Here is a 16509-nt window from a genome sequence, read left to right as displayed (position 1 = left end):
TATCTATTATCTGTTATATAGTATATGTTATATAGTATGTTATGTTATATATATTATTATATTATATTATATTACATACATTCTTTATATATATTATATATTATTATTATTAATTATATTATATTGTATATTATATATTATATATTATATATTATATATTATATATTATATATTATATATTATATATTATATATTATATATTATATATTCTTTTATGTTATATACTCATGCCACCATTATTTCAGCAGGTCACCTGAGCCACCCACAGCAATTCCCTGCCCTGAACATTCCTTAACCAGGTCCCTGCTCCAATCCATGGCCATGCACAGCAAAGGGCAGGACAGGACTGGCTGAAAAGCCTCATTTACCCAGCCCCAAATGCAGGATTAGTGCAGAAAGCCCAGGGAGCTTTGGGATTATCCTGTTCTCCACTTTGTGCTGCAGAGACCAAGCAGGGATTGCACAGACTGAGCCACTGCTCCAGGAAAAGTGGGGAACAAGGGCAAAAAGCACCTTTGATCCTTTCCAACCTTAATAATTCCATGGTTGATCTCCCAAGCAGTGCTGGAAGTTTCCCACATGCAGGAACACACAGACCTGGCTGGGGAAAAGTCCCTGCAATGCTAAAGGGGCTGCTCTGGGGGATGCTGGAAAATCAGTTTTGTTTTCAACACCAGGCATTCCATTCAGCCTTCCCAGGCACTGCAGGGGCTGACAGCTCCATCTAAGGGCACTCTGGGAAGCAGCAGCTGATTTCAAAATCATCATTACAGAGATTTTTATTCTACTTGAAAACCTTCCTGTAAGAGGGAGTTACTGAACAGACCATAGCCAGCCCCTCACCCAGCCAAGTTCTGCCTCTGGCAGGTTTAATTTGCCATGTAACACTCCATAAAAAATATTTTCATACTGAATTCCTCGTTTTAACATTTAGAAGTGTGGAGCAGCTGTTGGACAGCAGCACAGAGTGATGATTTTTCCACACCCCTGATTCATTCTCTGTGCAGGGCACAACCTTTACACACCATCATTTCATTTGTGCAGGAGACAAGTTCACTTCATGCTGACTTTCCTGACAAGTGCAGAACAAGCAGAAAAATCTGCTGCTTAAGGAGAAAGATGAAAGTTCTGAGTGCTGATTGACTGTGAAAGCAAATGGAAATAACCACAGAAAAAGAGGTTTCCATGAACACCAGAGCAGCACCAACCACTTCTCAGTAAGGAATGGGGTGGCAAAAGGTAATTTCTTTCCTCTGGAGAGTTCCCAGTGTGGAAAACACGATACAGAAGCCCTGTGGCTTTTTTCTGACACTCTCACAAAGATTATAGAGTAAGGAAAAATTCCATAGGGAATGCCAAAAGCTGGACCTGGACAGAATTCCAGACTGGTTTGGGTTGGGTGGGATCTCAAAGCCCGTCCAGTGCCAGCCCTGCCATGGCAGGGACACCTCCCACTGTCCCAGGCTGCTCCCAGCCCTGTCCAGCCTGGCCATGGGCACTGCCAGGGATCCAGGGGCAGCCCCAGCTGCTCTGGGAAATCCATTCCAGGCATGGATTCCACAATTCCTGATTCCCAATCTCCCACCCAGCCCTGCCCTGTGGCAGTGGGAGCCATTCCCTGTGTCCTGTCCCTGCAGGCCTTGTCCCCAGTCCCTCTGCAGCTCTCCTGGAGCCCCTTCAGGCCCCAAAAGGTTTTTCAAGTTTAATTCTGAGCATTATGGGGAAAGCTCCTCCACAGAAGCAGCAGAACAGACCCATCAGGACTAAATGATGCAGCAATGAAATCATTCATCACTGAGACAAAGCAACACAAGGAGGTGTCAGGCAGGAGATCTCCTCCCTCTGCTGGTGGCTCCAGGACAGACAAACACCTCAGTGCACAGCTCCAGGACCCTCCTGGCCTTTGCACCTTTTCCTGACCATGATTTGGGACATTTACACTTTGCCCATCAGTGCAATCCAACCCATTCTCATATCAATGCCAAGGATGCTGTGCTAAATCCCCACAAGCAGTGATGACACTTTGGGTTTCTTAATCCAAGTTTAATGATTTCCTAATCCATAATTCTATGAACTGTGAATCCATATTTTATGAACTGTGGTCCATAAAATCCTGGAATTGGTTTGGGCTGGGAGGGACCATCCCTGGCAGTGCCCAAGGCCAGGCTGGGCAGGGTTGGAGCAGCCTGGGACAGTGGGAGGTGTCCCTGCCATGGCAGGGCTGGCACTGGAGGAGCTCTGAGGTTTCTCCCAACCCAAACCATTCCAAGATTCTCTAAGTCAGCATTGTCAGGGAAAAGGGGATGTGCAGCTCTCTCATTTTTGTGTGATTTAAACACACCAAAAATGAGTTTAGCAACAAAATCCCCTGGGAGTTGTTCAGCCTAAGCAGGACTGGTGTGAATGCACACAATTCCCATCCCCAGCACTCTTCCCACATCCAAGGAACTTCTGAGTCTGGGAATTTGGTTTAGAAATGTGAAAAAGTCAGACCCACCTTTTCCTGCTCCAGTAACTGTTGCAGGCTTGCTTTGTACTGAGGAGTTTTCATGTATGCCATGAACTGCAGGTACTGGATCTTAAATGAGTCTGCAAAATAAATCAGATGAGGAATTTCAGCAGGATATTTTGATTTTGATTTGAACTCAAAGTCAGAGTAAGCCACTGAGGGTGGAAATAAAAAAAATTAATAAAAATAAATAGATAAAATAAAAATAAATCAGATGAGGAATTTCAGCAGGTAAATACCATGTCCCTGTTTACCCCCACTTCCTCCCTGGTCACCTCTCCTCACTTCTCTGTCCCTTGCTTTTGATTTGGACTCAAACCAAGCCATTAAAAATGGAAATAAAATAATAAATAAAAAAGACTTAGATATAATAATTATATAATTATGTATATAAATAGATAAAATAAAAATAAATCAGATGAGGAATTTCAGCAGGGTAAATGCCATGCACCTGTGTTCCCCCATTTCCCTCCTGGCCACCTCTCCTTACTTTTCTGTCTCTTGCTTTCAATTTGGACTCAAAGTCAGACTAAGCCATTAAAAATGGAAATAAATAATAACAAAAATAAGTAGATAAAATAAAAATAAATCAGATGAGGAATTTCAGCGGGGGTAAATGTCATGTCCCTGTTTGCCCCTATTTCCCCTCTGGCCACTTCTCCTCATGTGTCTCTCCTTTGCTTTTGAAATGGACCCAAAGTCAGACCAAGCCATTAAAAATTGAAATAAAAAAAAAAATAAATAAATATAGATTAAAGAAAATAAATCAGATGAGGAATTTCAGCAGGGGTAAATGTCAAGTCCCTGTTTGTCCCCATTTTCCCCCTGGCCACCTCTCTTCACTTTTCTGTCCCTTGCTTTCAATTTGGACTCAAAGTCAGACCAAGCCATTAAAAATGGAAATAAATCAATAAATAAATGAAAATAGATAAGATAAAAATAAATCAGATGAGAAATTTAAGCAGGGTTAATGCCATGTCCCTGTCTGCCCCTATTTCCCCTCTGGTCACCTCCCCTCATGTGTCTCTCCTTTGCTTTTGAAATGGACTCAAAGTCAGATCAAACCATTAAAAATGGAAATAAAATATAAATAAAATAAACAGACAAAATTGAAATAAAACAGATGAAGAATTTCAGCAGGGTAAATGCCATGCCCCTGTTTGCCCCCATTTTCTCCCTGGCCACCTCTCCTCACTTGTCTCTCCCTTGCTTTTGATTTGGACTCTAAGTCAGACTAAGCCATTGAGGATGGATTTAGGAACAGGCTGGAAATTCCTCTCCTGGCACAAAAGGAACTCTTGGATCCATGGAAACCATGGCCCCATCCACCCTGCCTCAAAACATCCCACAAAAATCACTCATTTGCCACAAAATATCCCTTCAAATCACTCTTGGGCCACGAAATATCCCTCAAAAATCATTATTATTTGCCACAAAACATCCCTCAAAATCATTCTTTGGCCACAAAATATCCCTCAAAATCACTCTTTGGCCAAAACATCCCTCAAAAGTCACACTTTTGCCACAAAACATCCCTCAAAATCATCCTTTGGCCACAAAATATCCCTCAAAATCACTCTTTGGCCAAAATAGCCCTATAAGTCATTTTTTTGCCACAAAATATCCCTCAAATATCATTATTATTTACCACAAAACATCCCTCAAAATCACTTTTGAAACAAAATATCCCTCAAAAATCACTTTTGACACAAAATAACCCTTAAAAAAAAAAACCAAAAAAAACCCCAAACACTCCTTTTCCACAAAGTATCCCTCAAAACAGACTCATTTGCCACAAATTATCCCACAAAACATCCCTCCAAAAATTATTCTTTGCCACAAAATAACCCTTCAAAAATCACTCTTTGGCCACAAAACATCCCTCAAAAAAATCCTTTTTTTTTGCCTCAAAAAAATCACACTTTTGCCACAAAATCTCCCATAAAATATCCCTCAAAAATGACTTTTGTCACAAAATAACCCTTAAAAAAATCACTTTTCCCACAAAATATCCCGCAAAATCACTCTTTTGCCACTAAACATCCCTTTAAATCCCTCTTTTTCCCTCTCCTGCACCAGGAATCAGCCATGAGAGGAATTGGAGTGGTGTCACCAGGATATTTTATGAAAAATCCCTTTTTTTTAGGATTTTTCTCCTAAGAAGCTTCAGCTTGTCCATGTTTTGTTCCTCTAGAATGTAAATGGAAATTGTTTATCCAAACATGTGAATTGTTTTTAATTAAGGGCTAATCACAGCTAGCTGTGTCAGACTCTCTGTCACAGGTTTTTATTATTCTTCTTGTCTAGCTTTCTGATATTTCCTTTCTCTTTCTTTAGTATAGTTTTAATATATGATTTTCATAATATAATATAATGTCATATCATATAATATTATGTAATATGATATGATACATTATGATATATTGTGATATATTATGATATTACACCATATATCTAAGTAAAATATGGTATTGTATGACATAATGTAATATAATGTAATGTAATGTAATGTAATGTAATGTAATGTAATATAATATAATATAATATAAATTGATATATTGATATATAATACAATAATATATTTTATATTATATTATATTATATAATATATATATTATATATTATATATTATATATTATATATGATATATTATATATTATATATATTATTTTATGGGATATTATGGGATATTATGGGATGTAATTGATATTATGGAAAAGGATATTATATATATTATGGCATTATATAATGTTATTCATAAATAAATATATATATATTTACATCTATAATGTCATTATTATCATATAATATAAAAAAATACAAAATCGACTTTCTGAAAGCTTAAAATTAATTCTCATTTTTCACCTCATCTTGAAAGCCCTCACAAATCCACAACAGAGTGATTTCCCCAGGATTAAGAGAATGGTTTCATTTCAAATAAAGCTGTTTCTGACTAAATCCAGGCTCACTGCCTGTTGTGCCACAGGAGAGCTGAAGCAACATCAGAGAATCAATGCAGAGTGAAACACCAACTTCAGCAGGAGTGGGGGCCTTGTGCTGCTGCCCAAGGATGTGTCTCAGGTTCTGAGTTGTTGCTTGAATGGCTCTTGAGCTATCAAAACTCTTTTTTTCTTAGCTTCAGGCTCAAAGAAGTTGGGATTCTTCAGCTCTGCTTTTCAAGGCTGTTTATTTTTTTTTAACTAATAAATTCTTTCTCTGACCTGCTGGGATCTGTCCAGCAGGTCGGGTTGTGGCACTCTGACCACCCTTGGGGTGGTGTTGGCTTTTTATACCAAAAACTACCTGTACTTTATTTACAATAATTTTCCAATACCTATCACCTATGCTAGACAGTCTGGCTCTACTCTAAACCAACCCAGAAGTGTCACCATCACAGCAGAAGATGGAGGACAAGAAGAAGGAGAAAGAAGGACATGCCCAAATTCTTCTATCTTGCTTCTTGAACCCTCATTCTAAAAACTCTAAAATTCTACGTTTTCACTTGGTAATAAATTCACTATCATTCTATTCAAACCCTTGTGGCTTGTAACCCTTCACACAAAGTTGGGAATTGTTTCCATGGGCTAAAATGGAAGGCACAGGTGTTTGTGACTCTGTGCCAAGGTTTTTGAGCCCTTTGCCAGAGTCTGGAGCGCTCCAGGGCAGCCAGAGCAATGTCCTGGGCTCTGACAGATGTGGGGCAGGCAGGGGAAGGTGGGGAAGAAAGAATCCCATCCTACCCCATAAAAAACCCCAAAGGGGGTGGGCAGGCCTTACCTAGCAGCTTCTGTAGTGCAGGGGGGGTGGGTGTCACCAGGAGCTGGTTGGACGAATGCCGTTGCACTTTAGGAGGTAGTTGGAAAAATGGGCTATGAGGTGACTTGTAGGCATCTGGAGAGACACAAACACAACCTCAGGTCAGCACCCAGTGTTTGGGACAAGGACAGGAGCTTGGCCACTGAAAACATGGCACAGAATCCTGAAAACATGGCACAGAATGCTGAAAACATGGCACAGAATCCTGAAAACATGGCACAGAATCCTGAAAACATGGCACAGAATGCTGAAAACATGGCACAGAATCCTGGCATTGGTTTGGGCTGGGAAGGACCATCCCTGGCAGTGTCCAAGGCTGGCTTGGACAGGGCTTGGAGCAGCCTGGGATGGTGGAAGGTGTCCTTGCCATGGCAGGGGTGGCACTGGATGGGCTTTGAGGTCTCTTTAAAGCCAAACCAACCCAGGATTCTGTGATTCTAAGTCAGCATTGCCAGGTGGGGCACAGAGGAGGATTTGCAATGAGATCCAGCAGCTTAGTCCATCAACACAGAGCTCCAAACACGTCCACACACTGCTCCAAATGTTTAGAAGGTTCTCTGTGGTCCATCCTAAGAGCAGCAGCTCAGAGAAGGCAGCAGCCCCAGCTCCTGGCTGAGCACCCACAGCCAGATCCACCCCCAGCCCCATCAATGCATTAATCACCATCCATCACCATTAATCCCACCCCCAAACCATCAGTACACGAATTTCATCACCATTAACACATTAATCACCATCAATTCATTAATCCCACCCACATCTTGTCCAGTTTTCGGCTGTTTGAAGGGCCTGGAAAGGCCCGGGGTGGCCTTGGGGCAGCCCGCGTATCGAAGGACGAGAAGAGGCTTCAGTTCTTCTTTCGGTTTTTATGTTTATTAATTGTTTATCTAAAAGATTTTCTTTCAGCCCGACAGAGCTCTGCTCAGCAGCCAGCCATGAGCACACTCCCTGCCCTCCGGGCAGTCACCTATCTTTATACCCATGGTTACGTGTACAATATTTATCATTTTTCCCCAATACCATTTATTCTTATTGCCGGGTGCACTTTTAGTAATGACCAATCCCAAAGTGCCACCATCACCACAGAAGATGGAGGAGAAGAAGAAGAAGAAGGACAGGACAGGCCCCAATTCCTCCATCTTACTTCTCTAAACCCCCCTGTACAGAAATCCTAAACCCTGTGTTTCACCCTCTAATTAACCAATCCCTTCACCATTCACCCCGGTGAAACCCTCCTATCCTCATACAGGTGTCGTCTCCTGTGTAGGATCAAAGTCCAGCCACCAGACACTTCTGGAACATTCCAGGACTCCCGAGCCCCCCAAGGGTGCTCTCGGTGACTCGGCACCTCAGTCCTGAGGTGCTGAGATCCGACAACATCCATCACCATCAATCCCACCACCACCTCCTGAAGGACAGCTCTGCTCTGGTGACAACATGGAATTCATGGCACAAAACCCAACCCAACCTGGCCACAAAGGAACAACCAGCACATGCAGGGCTTCAGAGACTCATCCAGGCTCCTGCACAGCCCTGCACTCACCCTGAGGAGAGGATGAGGATGTCTGGGAGACAGTCTGAGCATGCAGAATTTCTAGTGCAGTTTGGTTCTTCTTGGTCTTGCGCTCAGTGCTCGCCGTGTTCATTTTCTTGGGGCGCCCTCGTTTCCTCCCCGCCATTTTCCTGCCCTTCTTGCTCAGCTTCTTCTTCCTGGCCTTGGAGGGAGATGGCTTTTTAACAGAATTTGCTGCAGCTTTTTCTTCTTCAGCACCAGAATCCTGAGGGGTTGTGAAAAACTTTGGTCATTTCTACCTCATAATGCAACATTCCTTTTCAGCAAACATTCCTAATGGTGTTTTATTTTTATCAATGAAACACATTTCTGATATATTATATATATATCATATATCATATCAAAAAAATAGTGTTTCATTATTATTAATGAAATATATTTAGATATTATATATAAAATATGTGATATATCATATTTATTAATGAAATCTATCTCTGGTATTATATATATATCAGAAAAAACGGTGTTTCATTTTTATCAATGAAATATATTTCTAATATTATATGTATGTGATATATCAGAAATAATGGTGTTCCATTATTAGTGAAATATATTTCTGATATCATATATATATATATAAACATTATATATATATATAATGTTTACATATGTAATGGTGTTTCTTGATTATACACACACAAACACACACATATATATATATTTAACACCAGCAATAATGGTGTTTCTTCATTATTATTGAGATCTATTTCTGATATGATATATAAATTATAAAACATATCAGAAATAATGGTTTCATTTTTATCAATGAAATCTATTTCTGATATGATACATATATGAATATTAGAAAATATAATTAGTTTCCAACTATATATTATTGAAAATATATTTCTCCCTATTTACATATATATATATAAATATATATATTATATATAATATTATATGATATATCAGAAATAATATTTCTGAAAGTAAACTGATGCACTGCAGTGCAATAATTTGCCAGGGAAGATGACTTGCTTAGGATAAGAGTTGTTCCCAAGGGATTGTGCTCATTCTCTTCTGGACTCATTCATTGAGGGAAATGGATTTGTAGAAAATTTTTAAATTTTCAGTTTCTTACCGTTTGTGACAGTTAAATTTTTAAAGTTTGACAGAAGGCTAACACAGTGTATATCTGTATGTAAATTCTGACATAAGAAATACTGACTTAGAAATGCCATGGAACAGGACAGACATTGTTGAGAGAGAAATGGAACTAGAAACAAGTTTTAAAAGGTAATTTTACAAAAGAGACTAAACACTTTAGAGAAATTAAACTATGAAAGCTGCATTGTAGTGGGACCAATGAGGGGTAATTTTAGATGATTGGCTTTAAGGCATTTACAGCCTAAGCAGCTAAAACTGATAAGCCAAGAGATGCTTAAAATGCATTGTAATTAGGAAATAGTTGGCTTCTGATTGTGATGGTGTGAATTATAACATCTGTAATGTCTCATCCTTCTAATGGGATTAAAAATAGAATAAAAGTTTTTAAAGCACTTCTTGGTTGCCCCATCTCTAAGTCAGGAAAAATCTAGCCCAACAATTCATTAAAGAAAAGGAAACACTGAGGGAGGGGAACTTCAGGAGGGCTGGGTGGGATATTGGGAATCAGGAATTGTTCCCTGGCAGGGTGGGCAGGCCCTGGCACAGGGTGGTGCCCCTGGATCCCTGGCAGTGCCCAAGGCCAGGCTGGGCAGGGCTGGGAGCACCAGGAGGGACTGAGGGAGCTGGGGGGGCTCAGCCTGGAGAAAAGGAGGCTCAGGGCTCAGCCCCAGTTGTGTCTCAGCCTGTCTCCATAGGAAAGGTTCTCCAGCCCTAAGATCAGCTTGGTGGCCTCCTCTGGAGCCTCTGAGACAAGAATCAAGAATGTGGTGGGGAAAAAAGGGACTTTTTAGGATGACTTTTTAGGACACAGGGAATGGCTCCCACTGCCACAGGGCAGGGCTGGGTGGGAGATTGGGAATCAGGAATTGTGGAATCCATCCCTGGAATGGATTTCCCAGAGCAGCTGGGGCTGCCCCTGGATCCCTGGCAGTGCCCAAGGCCAGGCTGGGCAGGGTTGGAGCAGCCTGGGACAGTGGGAGGTGTCCCTGCCATGGCAGGGCTGGCACTGGATGGGCTCTGAGGTCCCTTCCAGCCAAACTGTTCTGTGATTCTGTTCAATCTGTACCTGCTGTCTAACAAAAGCTGATTATTCATCCTTCCCTGACTACATTCCTCAACTGAATTTCACTCAAAACTCAGAGCACAATCAATACTTTATATTTTTGGCCATGAACAGGCAGTGCCTTTCTCACAGCATTACCCAAGAAAGGAAATGAGTCTTTGCAGAAGACTCAGCACACTCTGAGCTCCATTCAGTGGGCTGTGACTCAGGGACAGCTCTGCAAACTCCTGCTGGATGCAAGCGAGGGTGGACAACCAACTATTCATCTTGCAACACCTTTTTTTTTAATCCTTCCAGAATTAGTGGTGCAACTCCCAAGAGCAGCTTTTATTAACTCACTCCATCATATTTTTGGGCACAGCACCAGCTCCAGAGTAAAACCTTCCCCCAGAGGCTCCTCCTGACTCAGCCTCAGGAACCACTCAGCCCCCACAAATGCAGGATGCTCACCTTGTTTTCTTGGACCTTGGTTGGAGTCGTTGTGTTGCTTTTGTTTTCTCTTTGTTGACGACGTCTAGCTGCCTCTTGTTCCTCCTGGGGACAAGGCAGGGGACATTGCACCATTTGTTTATGTGTTTATCACTTTTTAATGCAAATCATCTTCTTTCCAGGCTTCATTTTCCACAAGAAAAGGGAACAAACCTCCCCTTGCCTCAGGCCACACTCAGGTGTGAACAAATCCTTTTCCACCTCCAGAGGGGATTAAATCTCAACTCTTCCAATATTCTCCCCTCCCAGCCCCATACTGCTGTATCAGGTTCAAGGTTATTATTATTATTATTATTATTATTATTATTATTATTATTATTATTATTATCATCATCATCATTATCATCATCATCATCATTATCATTATTATCATTATTATCATCATCACTACCAACAAATATAATATTTACATTATATTATTGCTATATTAATCTTCTATTAAAAGTGTTAATATTATTATTATGAGTGTTGACATTGTTATTATTGTTGTTATTATTTTATATATATAATATGTAAATAATGTGGTAAAATATATATTAAAATATAGCATATACACATGATTTTCATTAAATAACAATGTCAATGATAATAGCAATAATAGTAATAATAGTAATAACACATCTAATAATAACAATAAAAATAGGATTGAAATACTATTATATCAATAATATATTAATATTATATTAATAGTGTTAGTATTATTAATTTTAGTGTTGATATTGTTGTTATTACTATTATTTAATATATATTATCTGTAAATAATATGGTAAAATATATATAGAAATATAGTATATATACATGATTATGATTAAATAACAATAATAATAGCAATAATAATAGTAATGATACTAATACTAATAACACTAACAATAATAAGAAGAAATAAATAGATATAATTAATAATGATAATAGTAATAATAATAAATAATATTGTGCACTTTAATAGCTTCCCACGTCCCCAGCATTTCATGGTGACACATTAAAAATCTTGCACAACTGGAAATGGCAAAGCCATTAATCATCGTCTCATTCAACTTCAGCCAAGTTTTTTGAGGTGACTAATAAAGAAAAACCAGCAACTTTTCAGGCTGATTTTCTCCCAGGCTGAGAGGAAATTTCCCTGTTCAGAGAAAAATCTCTTTTTCTCTCAGAAAAAAAAAAAATAAACTTCTTTTAGACAGGAAATTTCCAAGGGCTCAGTCAAAGCCTTTCCTGCACCTTCCAGAGGTTTAATCTGCTAAAGATTTCTGGTATTTCCAAAACTCCTTTGATTTAGGCACATTATCAACCAAACCAGTGGCAGATTGAAGTGTGAAAAGCAGGGAAGGTCAGAAGTACTCTGATTTTTATTTTATTTTCTCTAAGAAGTCTTTTTTGCCCCAAATTTGAGTGGAGCAATCTGAAATAATTCCCTTTCAGAGCCCCCATGAGTCTGTTCTTAACAGAGCCTGAGGATGAACATTCACCTGAAATTTTAAATTAAGTGGCCTCACTTAATTCTCTTCCTGGGAATCCATTGATTATTTCAGGTTAACCCAGCCCTGCACAGCCCCAAAAACTCTCTGGCATTTGAATTCCACATGTAACAGCCCAGACTGCAGCAAATGACAACTCACTCTGTGCCTCCAATGGCACATCCCAAAAGGAACATTTGAGAGCATTGCTCAGCTTCATTTCAGGAGCTGAGCTCTGGGACAGATTCAAACCATCATTCCCTTCTTTAATTCCAGTTCTTTAATGAAGAAATAGCTCATTACAGACCTCCAGTGCAAGGTAAAAGCACCTTGGGGCTGCCCCATTAATTCTCTATTAGAAATCCCTTGGACATGATTGAATTAGTGCTTGATGGCATCTGAGACTTCCCTTCAATTAGCTCCATGTTCTTTGCCTAGCAAGAAAATCTGATTTCCAATCAATTCTGTCCACCTGTGATTAAATTCCTCACAGTGGCTGCTCCCTTAACTCTGAGTTTTCTACAGAAAATGATTGAAACTTACTTACCCTGAGTTTTGGATTTTTGAGACTAGAAAAATAGTTTTCAAGCTGAAAATAGAAACAGAAGAGAGTCATCCTCAAAACCATGACAGATGAACACAGAAGAATAAAATATTAGCTTAAAACAAGTGCAGAACTGCAGAAATTGTGACTGCTTTGCTTTGATAAGCTCCATCAAGAAGCCATTTACATTCATTCTTTTCAGGCACCCAGCCTGTTGTGTAACAGGGCATAATCCAACCTCTACAAGGTTTTATCATCCCCACCACTCCTGGCCTTGTTTTAGAGCTTTGTGTCACATATCTCCCCTCAGCACAGGCTGATTTTCAATGAAATTATTTGCACTGAAGCTGCTGCACCCTCATACTCCACCATTTATCTGCACTCTGGCACATTCCTGAACAAAAGCTTTATTAGACTACAGCAGAGGGAGGAAAACAGCATTATTATCCCACTGCAAAAACCTTGGGGTTGGATAAATGATTTGGATAAAAATTTCCTCCATGAAATTTTCAGTTTTCAAAGGGTTTGTTGGGTTTTATGAGGGGCTTGGGGGCTCTTTGGTGGGGGGGTTGGTGGTTTTTTGGTGGGGGCTGTTGTATGGGTTATTTATTCTTGTTATTTATTTATTCTGTTGTTGTTAGTTGGTTTGTTGGGGTTTTTTTTTTGTTTAATTAAAAAAAAAAAAACAGTGAATGCATCATTGTCATGGAGCTTGGGCTGCTTCTACAGCAGCTGAGAATTTTACTAAAATTGAGATTTACTGGTTGAATATGACTGAATGAAATGGTCTGTGCACCACAGAGGAATCAAAGCCCCACTGAGTCTTTCCTTTGTGAGGAAAAGACAGCAGCAGAGCCCAATTCTGAGCAGCTACAGAAGGAATTTCATCAGTGAATCTCTGCAGCTTCAGTAAACCAGCACTGCCCTCAACCCCAGGGTGTGTGTGCAACCCTGGAGCGGGCGGTTTGCACACTCAGGTGTGTAACCCACAAAGGGACAGGAACACAAGGCCAGGCAGAAGGATGAGGAGCTGACAGGGCTGCCAGGAGCAGGGCACAGGCAGCCCTGGTACTCACTATGGTTCTGTCAATGGTGTGCAGGTAGTAGGAGACTGGCTTCCCTGTCCAGGACACAGAGCCCTTCAGTGGTGACAGCTCCACAACCCTCATGATAGTGCCAATATCTGTGGGAGGAGACAGCACCTGGTTAGGGGACACAGTGACAATTTTGGGCACTCTCAGCATTCCAGCATCTCGCCCTGCCATCCCTCCCTTTCCACAGCCCCCAGAGCAGCTCAGCACCCCAATTTTTCCCTCAAAATTTCACTCAAAACTCAGAGCATAATTAATACTTTATATTTTTGGCCATGAACAGGCAGTGCATTTCTCACAGCATTATCCAAGATTATGTGGGTGCTGCACAGTATCCCCACAGTGGGAACAAACAACCTTTGCCACAGCTCCTAGAGCAGCTCAGCACCCCAATTTTTCCCTCAAAACTCAGAGTACAATCAATACTTTATATTTTCAGTCATGAACAGGCAGTGCATTTCTCACAGCATTACTCAAGATGATGTGGGTGCTGCAGGGTATCCCCACAGGGGGATGAATCTCCTTTGCCACAGCTCCCAGAGAAGCTCAGCACCCCAATTTTTCCCTCAAAATTTCACTTAAAATTCAGAGCACAATTAAAACTTTATATTTTTGGCCATGAACAGGCAGTGCATTTCTCACAGCATTACCCAAGATGATGTGGGTGCTGCAGGGTATCCCCACAGTGGGATGAACCTCCTTTGCCACAGCCCCCAGAGCAGCTCAGCACCCCAATTTTTCCCTCAAAATTTCCTTCAAAACTCAGAACACAATCAATACTTTCTATTTATGGCCATGAACAGGCAGTGCATTTCTCACAGCATTTTCCAAGATGATGTGGGTGCTGCACAGTATCCCCACAGTGGGAACAAACCTCCTTTTCCACAGCTCCCAGAGCAGCTTAGCATCCCAACTTTTCTCTCAAAATTTCCCTCAAAACTCAGAAAACAATCAACACTTTATATTTTCAGTCATGAACAGGCATGGCATTTCTCACAGCATTACTCAAGATGATGTGGGTGCTGCACTGTATCCTTACAGTGGGATGAACCTCCTTTGCCACAGCTCCTGGAGCAGCTCAGCACCCCAACTTTTCCCTCAAAATTTCCCTCAAAACTCAGAACACAATCAATACTTTATGGTTTTGGCCATAAACAGGCAGTGCATTTCTCACAGCATTACTCAAGATGATGTGGGTGCTGCAGGGTATCCCCACAGTGGGAACAAACAACCTTTGCCATAGCTCCCAGAGAAGCTCAGCACCCCAACTTTTCCCTCAAAATTTCCCTCAAAACTCAGAACACAATCAATACTTTCTATTTATGGCCATGAACAGGCAGTGCATTTCTCACAGCATTATCCAAGATGACATGGGTGTTGCACAGTATCCCCACAGGGGGATGAACCTCCTTTGCCCCAGCTCCCAGGGCAGCTCAGCACCCCAACTTTTCCCTGCACAGATGCTGTGGGTGCTGCAGGGTACCCCCACAGTGGGATGAACCTCCTTTGCCCCAGCTCCCAGGGCAGCTCAGCACCCCAATTTCTCCCTGCACAGATGCTGTGGGTGCTGCACAGTATCCCCACATGGGGATGAACCTTCCCCAAGCATCTCCGTGGCTCCAGCTCCAGGTGCTGGCTCCGTGCCCAAGGCAGAGCCAAACCCAATCTTGGCCCGCCACAGCCTCAACCTCTGAGCAAAGGGGATGCTGCTGCAGGCTCCTGGCTGCTCCCAAAACAGTCCCAGAGGAAAAACACGTGCAGGAGCACACGTGTGAGGAAGAGGAGGATTTGGGGGGGTGGATGGCACCCCGTTTGCCCTGGCCCCGGGCATTGGGGCGTCCGTCAGCACACGGAGCCTGGGAATGGCGGTGCCTGAGTCGACTTTGGCATTTCCCAGCCCAGCCCCCAGGCCTGGAGGGGGTCCAAGAGCCCCATCCTCCCCTGGCACTGCCCCTGGCACCCATGGGCATCAGGGGGTGACACCAGGCAGACACCAACTCCAATATTCACATGCCCTCTGAACAGAGAGTCAGAATTCTCTCTCTCAGGTTTTTCCCTGGAGAAGCATAGAGGGAAAACAATTCTCATCTCATTTACTGCTCCTGTTGTTTTGTGAACGTGTAGAATGTGTTAGAAGATTATTTACCTAAAAAATTTGAATTATTAGATTCTAGTGATAGTGTTTTAATTTATAAACCAATTAGATCCATGTTATGTGTGTCAGGACTGACAGGTGACAGTCACAAGCTATCAGTAGTAGGTAAAAGTAAGAAGTAAGTATAATATAATGTAATGTAATGTAATGTAATGTAATGTAATGTAATGTAATATAATATAATATAATATAATGTAATGTAATATAATATAATATATAGAATACAATATGCCATAACAGAATACAACAGAATATTATTTTATATTAGATATTATATTATATTATATTATATTATATTATATTATATTATATTATATTATATTATATTATATTATATTATATTATATTATATTATATTATATTATATTATATTACATTACGTTATGTTATGTTATGTTATATTATGTTATGTTATATTATATGGTATAGTAAGATAAAATGTAATACAATATAATGTAATGTATAATGCTATAATATGCTATGCTATAATGTAATAATAATATAATAAAATGTAATATAATAAAATGTAATGTAATGTAATGTTATATAATATAATATAATATAATATAATATAATATAATATAATATAATATAATATAATATAATATAATATAATATAATATAATATAATATAATATAATATAATATAATATAATATAATATAATATAATATAATATAATATAATATAATATAATATATAGGATAGA

General features: G+C 40.2%; 1 protein-coding gene across 5 annotated transcripts in view; it reads right to left on the bottom strand.

The window, feature by feature from the left end:
* Positions 1-16509, bottom strand: part of DOT1L (DOT1 like histone lysine methyltransferase) — a 100822-nt gene that overhangs the window by 30277 nt on the left and 54036 nt on the right. For all 5 annotated transcript variants that reach the window (XM_064734603.1, XM_064734608.1, XM_064734605.1 and 2 more), the window contains exons 11-16: positions 13632-13738; positions 12559-12600; positions 10519-10602; positions 7869-8103; positions 6287-6400; positions 2498-2589 (exon numbers count right to left, since the gene is read on the bottom strand). In XM_064734603.1, coding sequence (XP_064590673.1) covers positions 2498-2589; positions 6287-6400; positions 7869-8103; positions 10519-10602; positions 12559-12600; positions 13632-13738 — 674 coding nt within the window. The remainder of the gene's footprint in view (positions 1-2497; positions 2590-6286; positions 6401-7868; positions 8104-10518; positions 10603-12558; positions 12601-13631; positions 13739-16509) is intronic.

Source organism: Zonotrichia leucophrys, chromosome 28 (assembly GCF_028769735.1).
Source record: "Zonotrichia leucophrys gambelii isolate GWCS_2022_RI chromosome 28, RI_Zleu_2.0, whole genome shotgun sequence".
Lineage (NCBI taxonomy): Eukaryota > Metazoa > Chordata > Aves > Passeriformes > Passerellidae > Zonotrichia > Zonotrichia leucophrys.
Note: the sequence above shows the minus strand (reverse complement) of the source record. Positions and strands in the feature narration are given on the sequence as shown.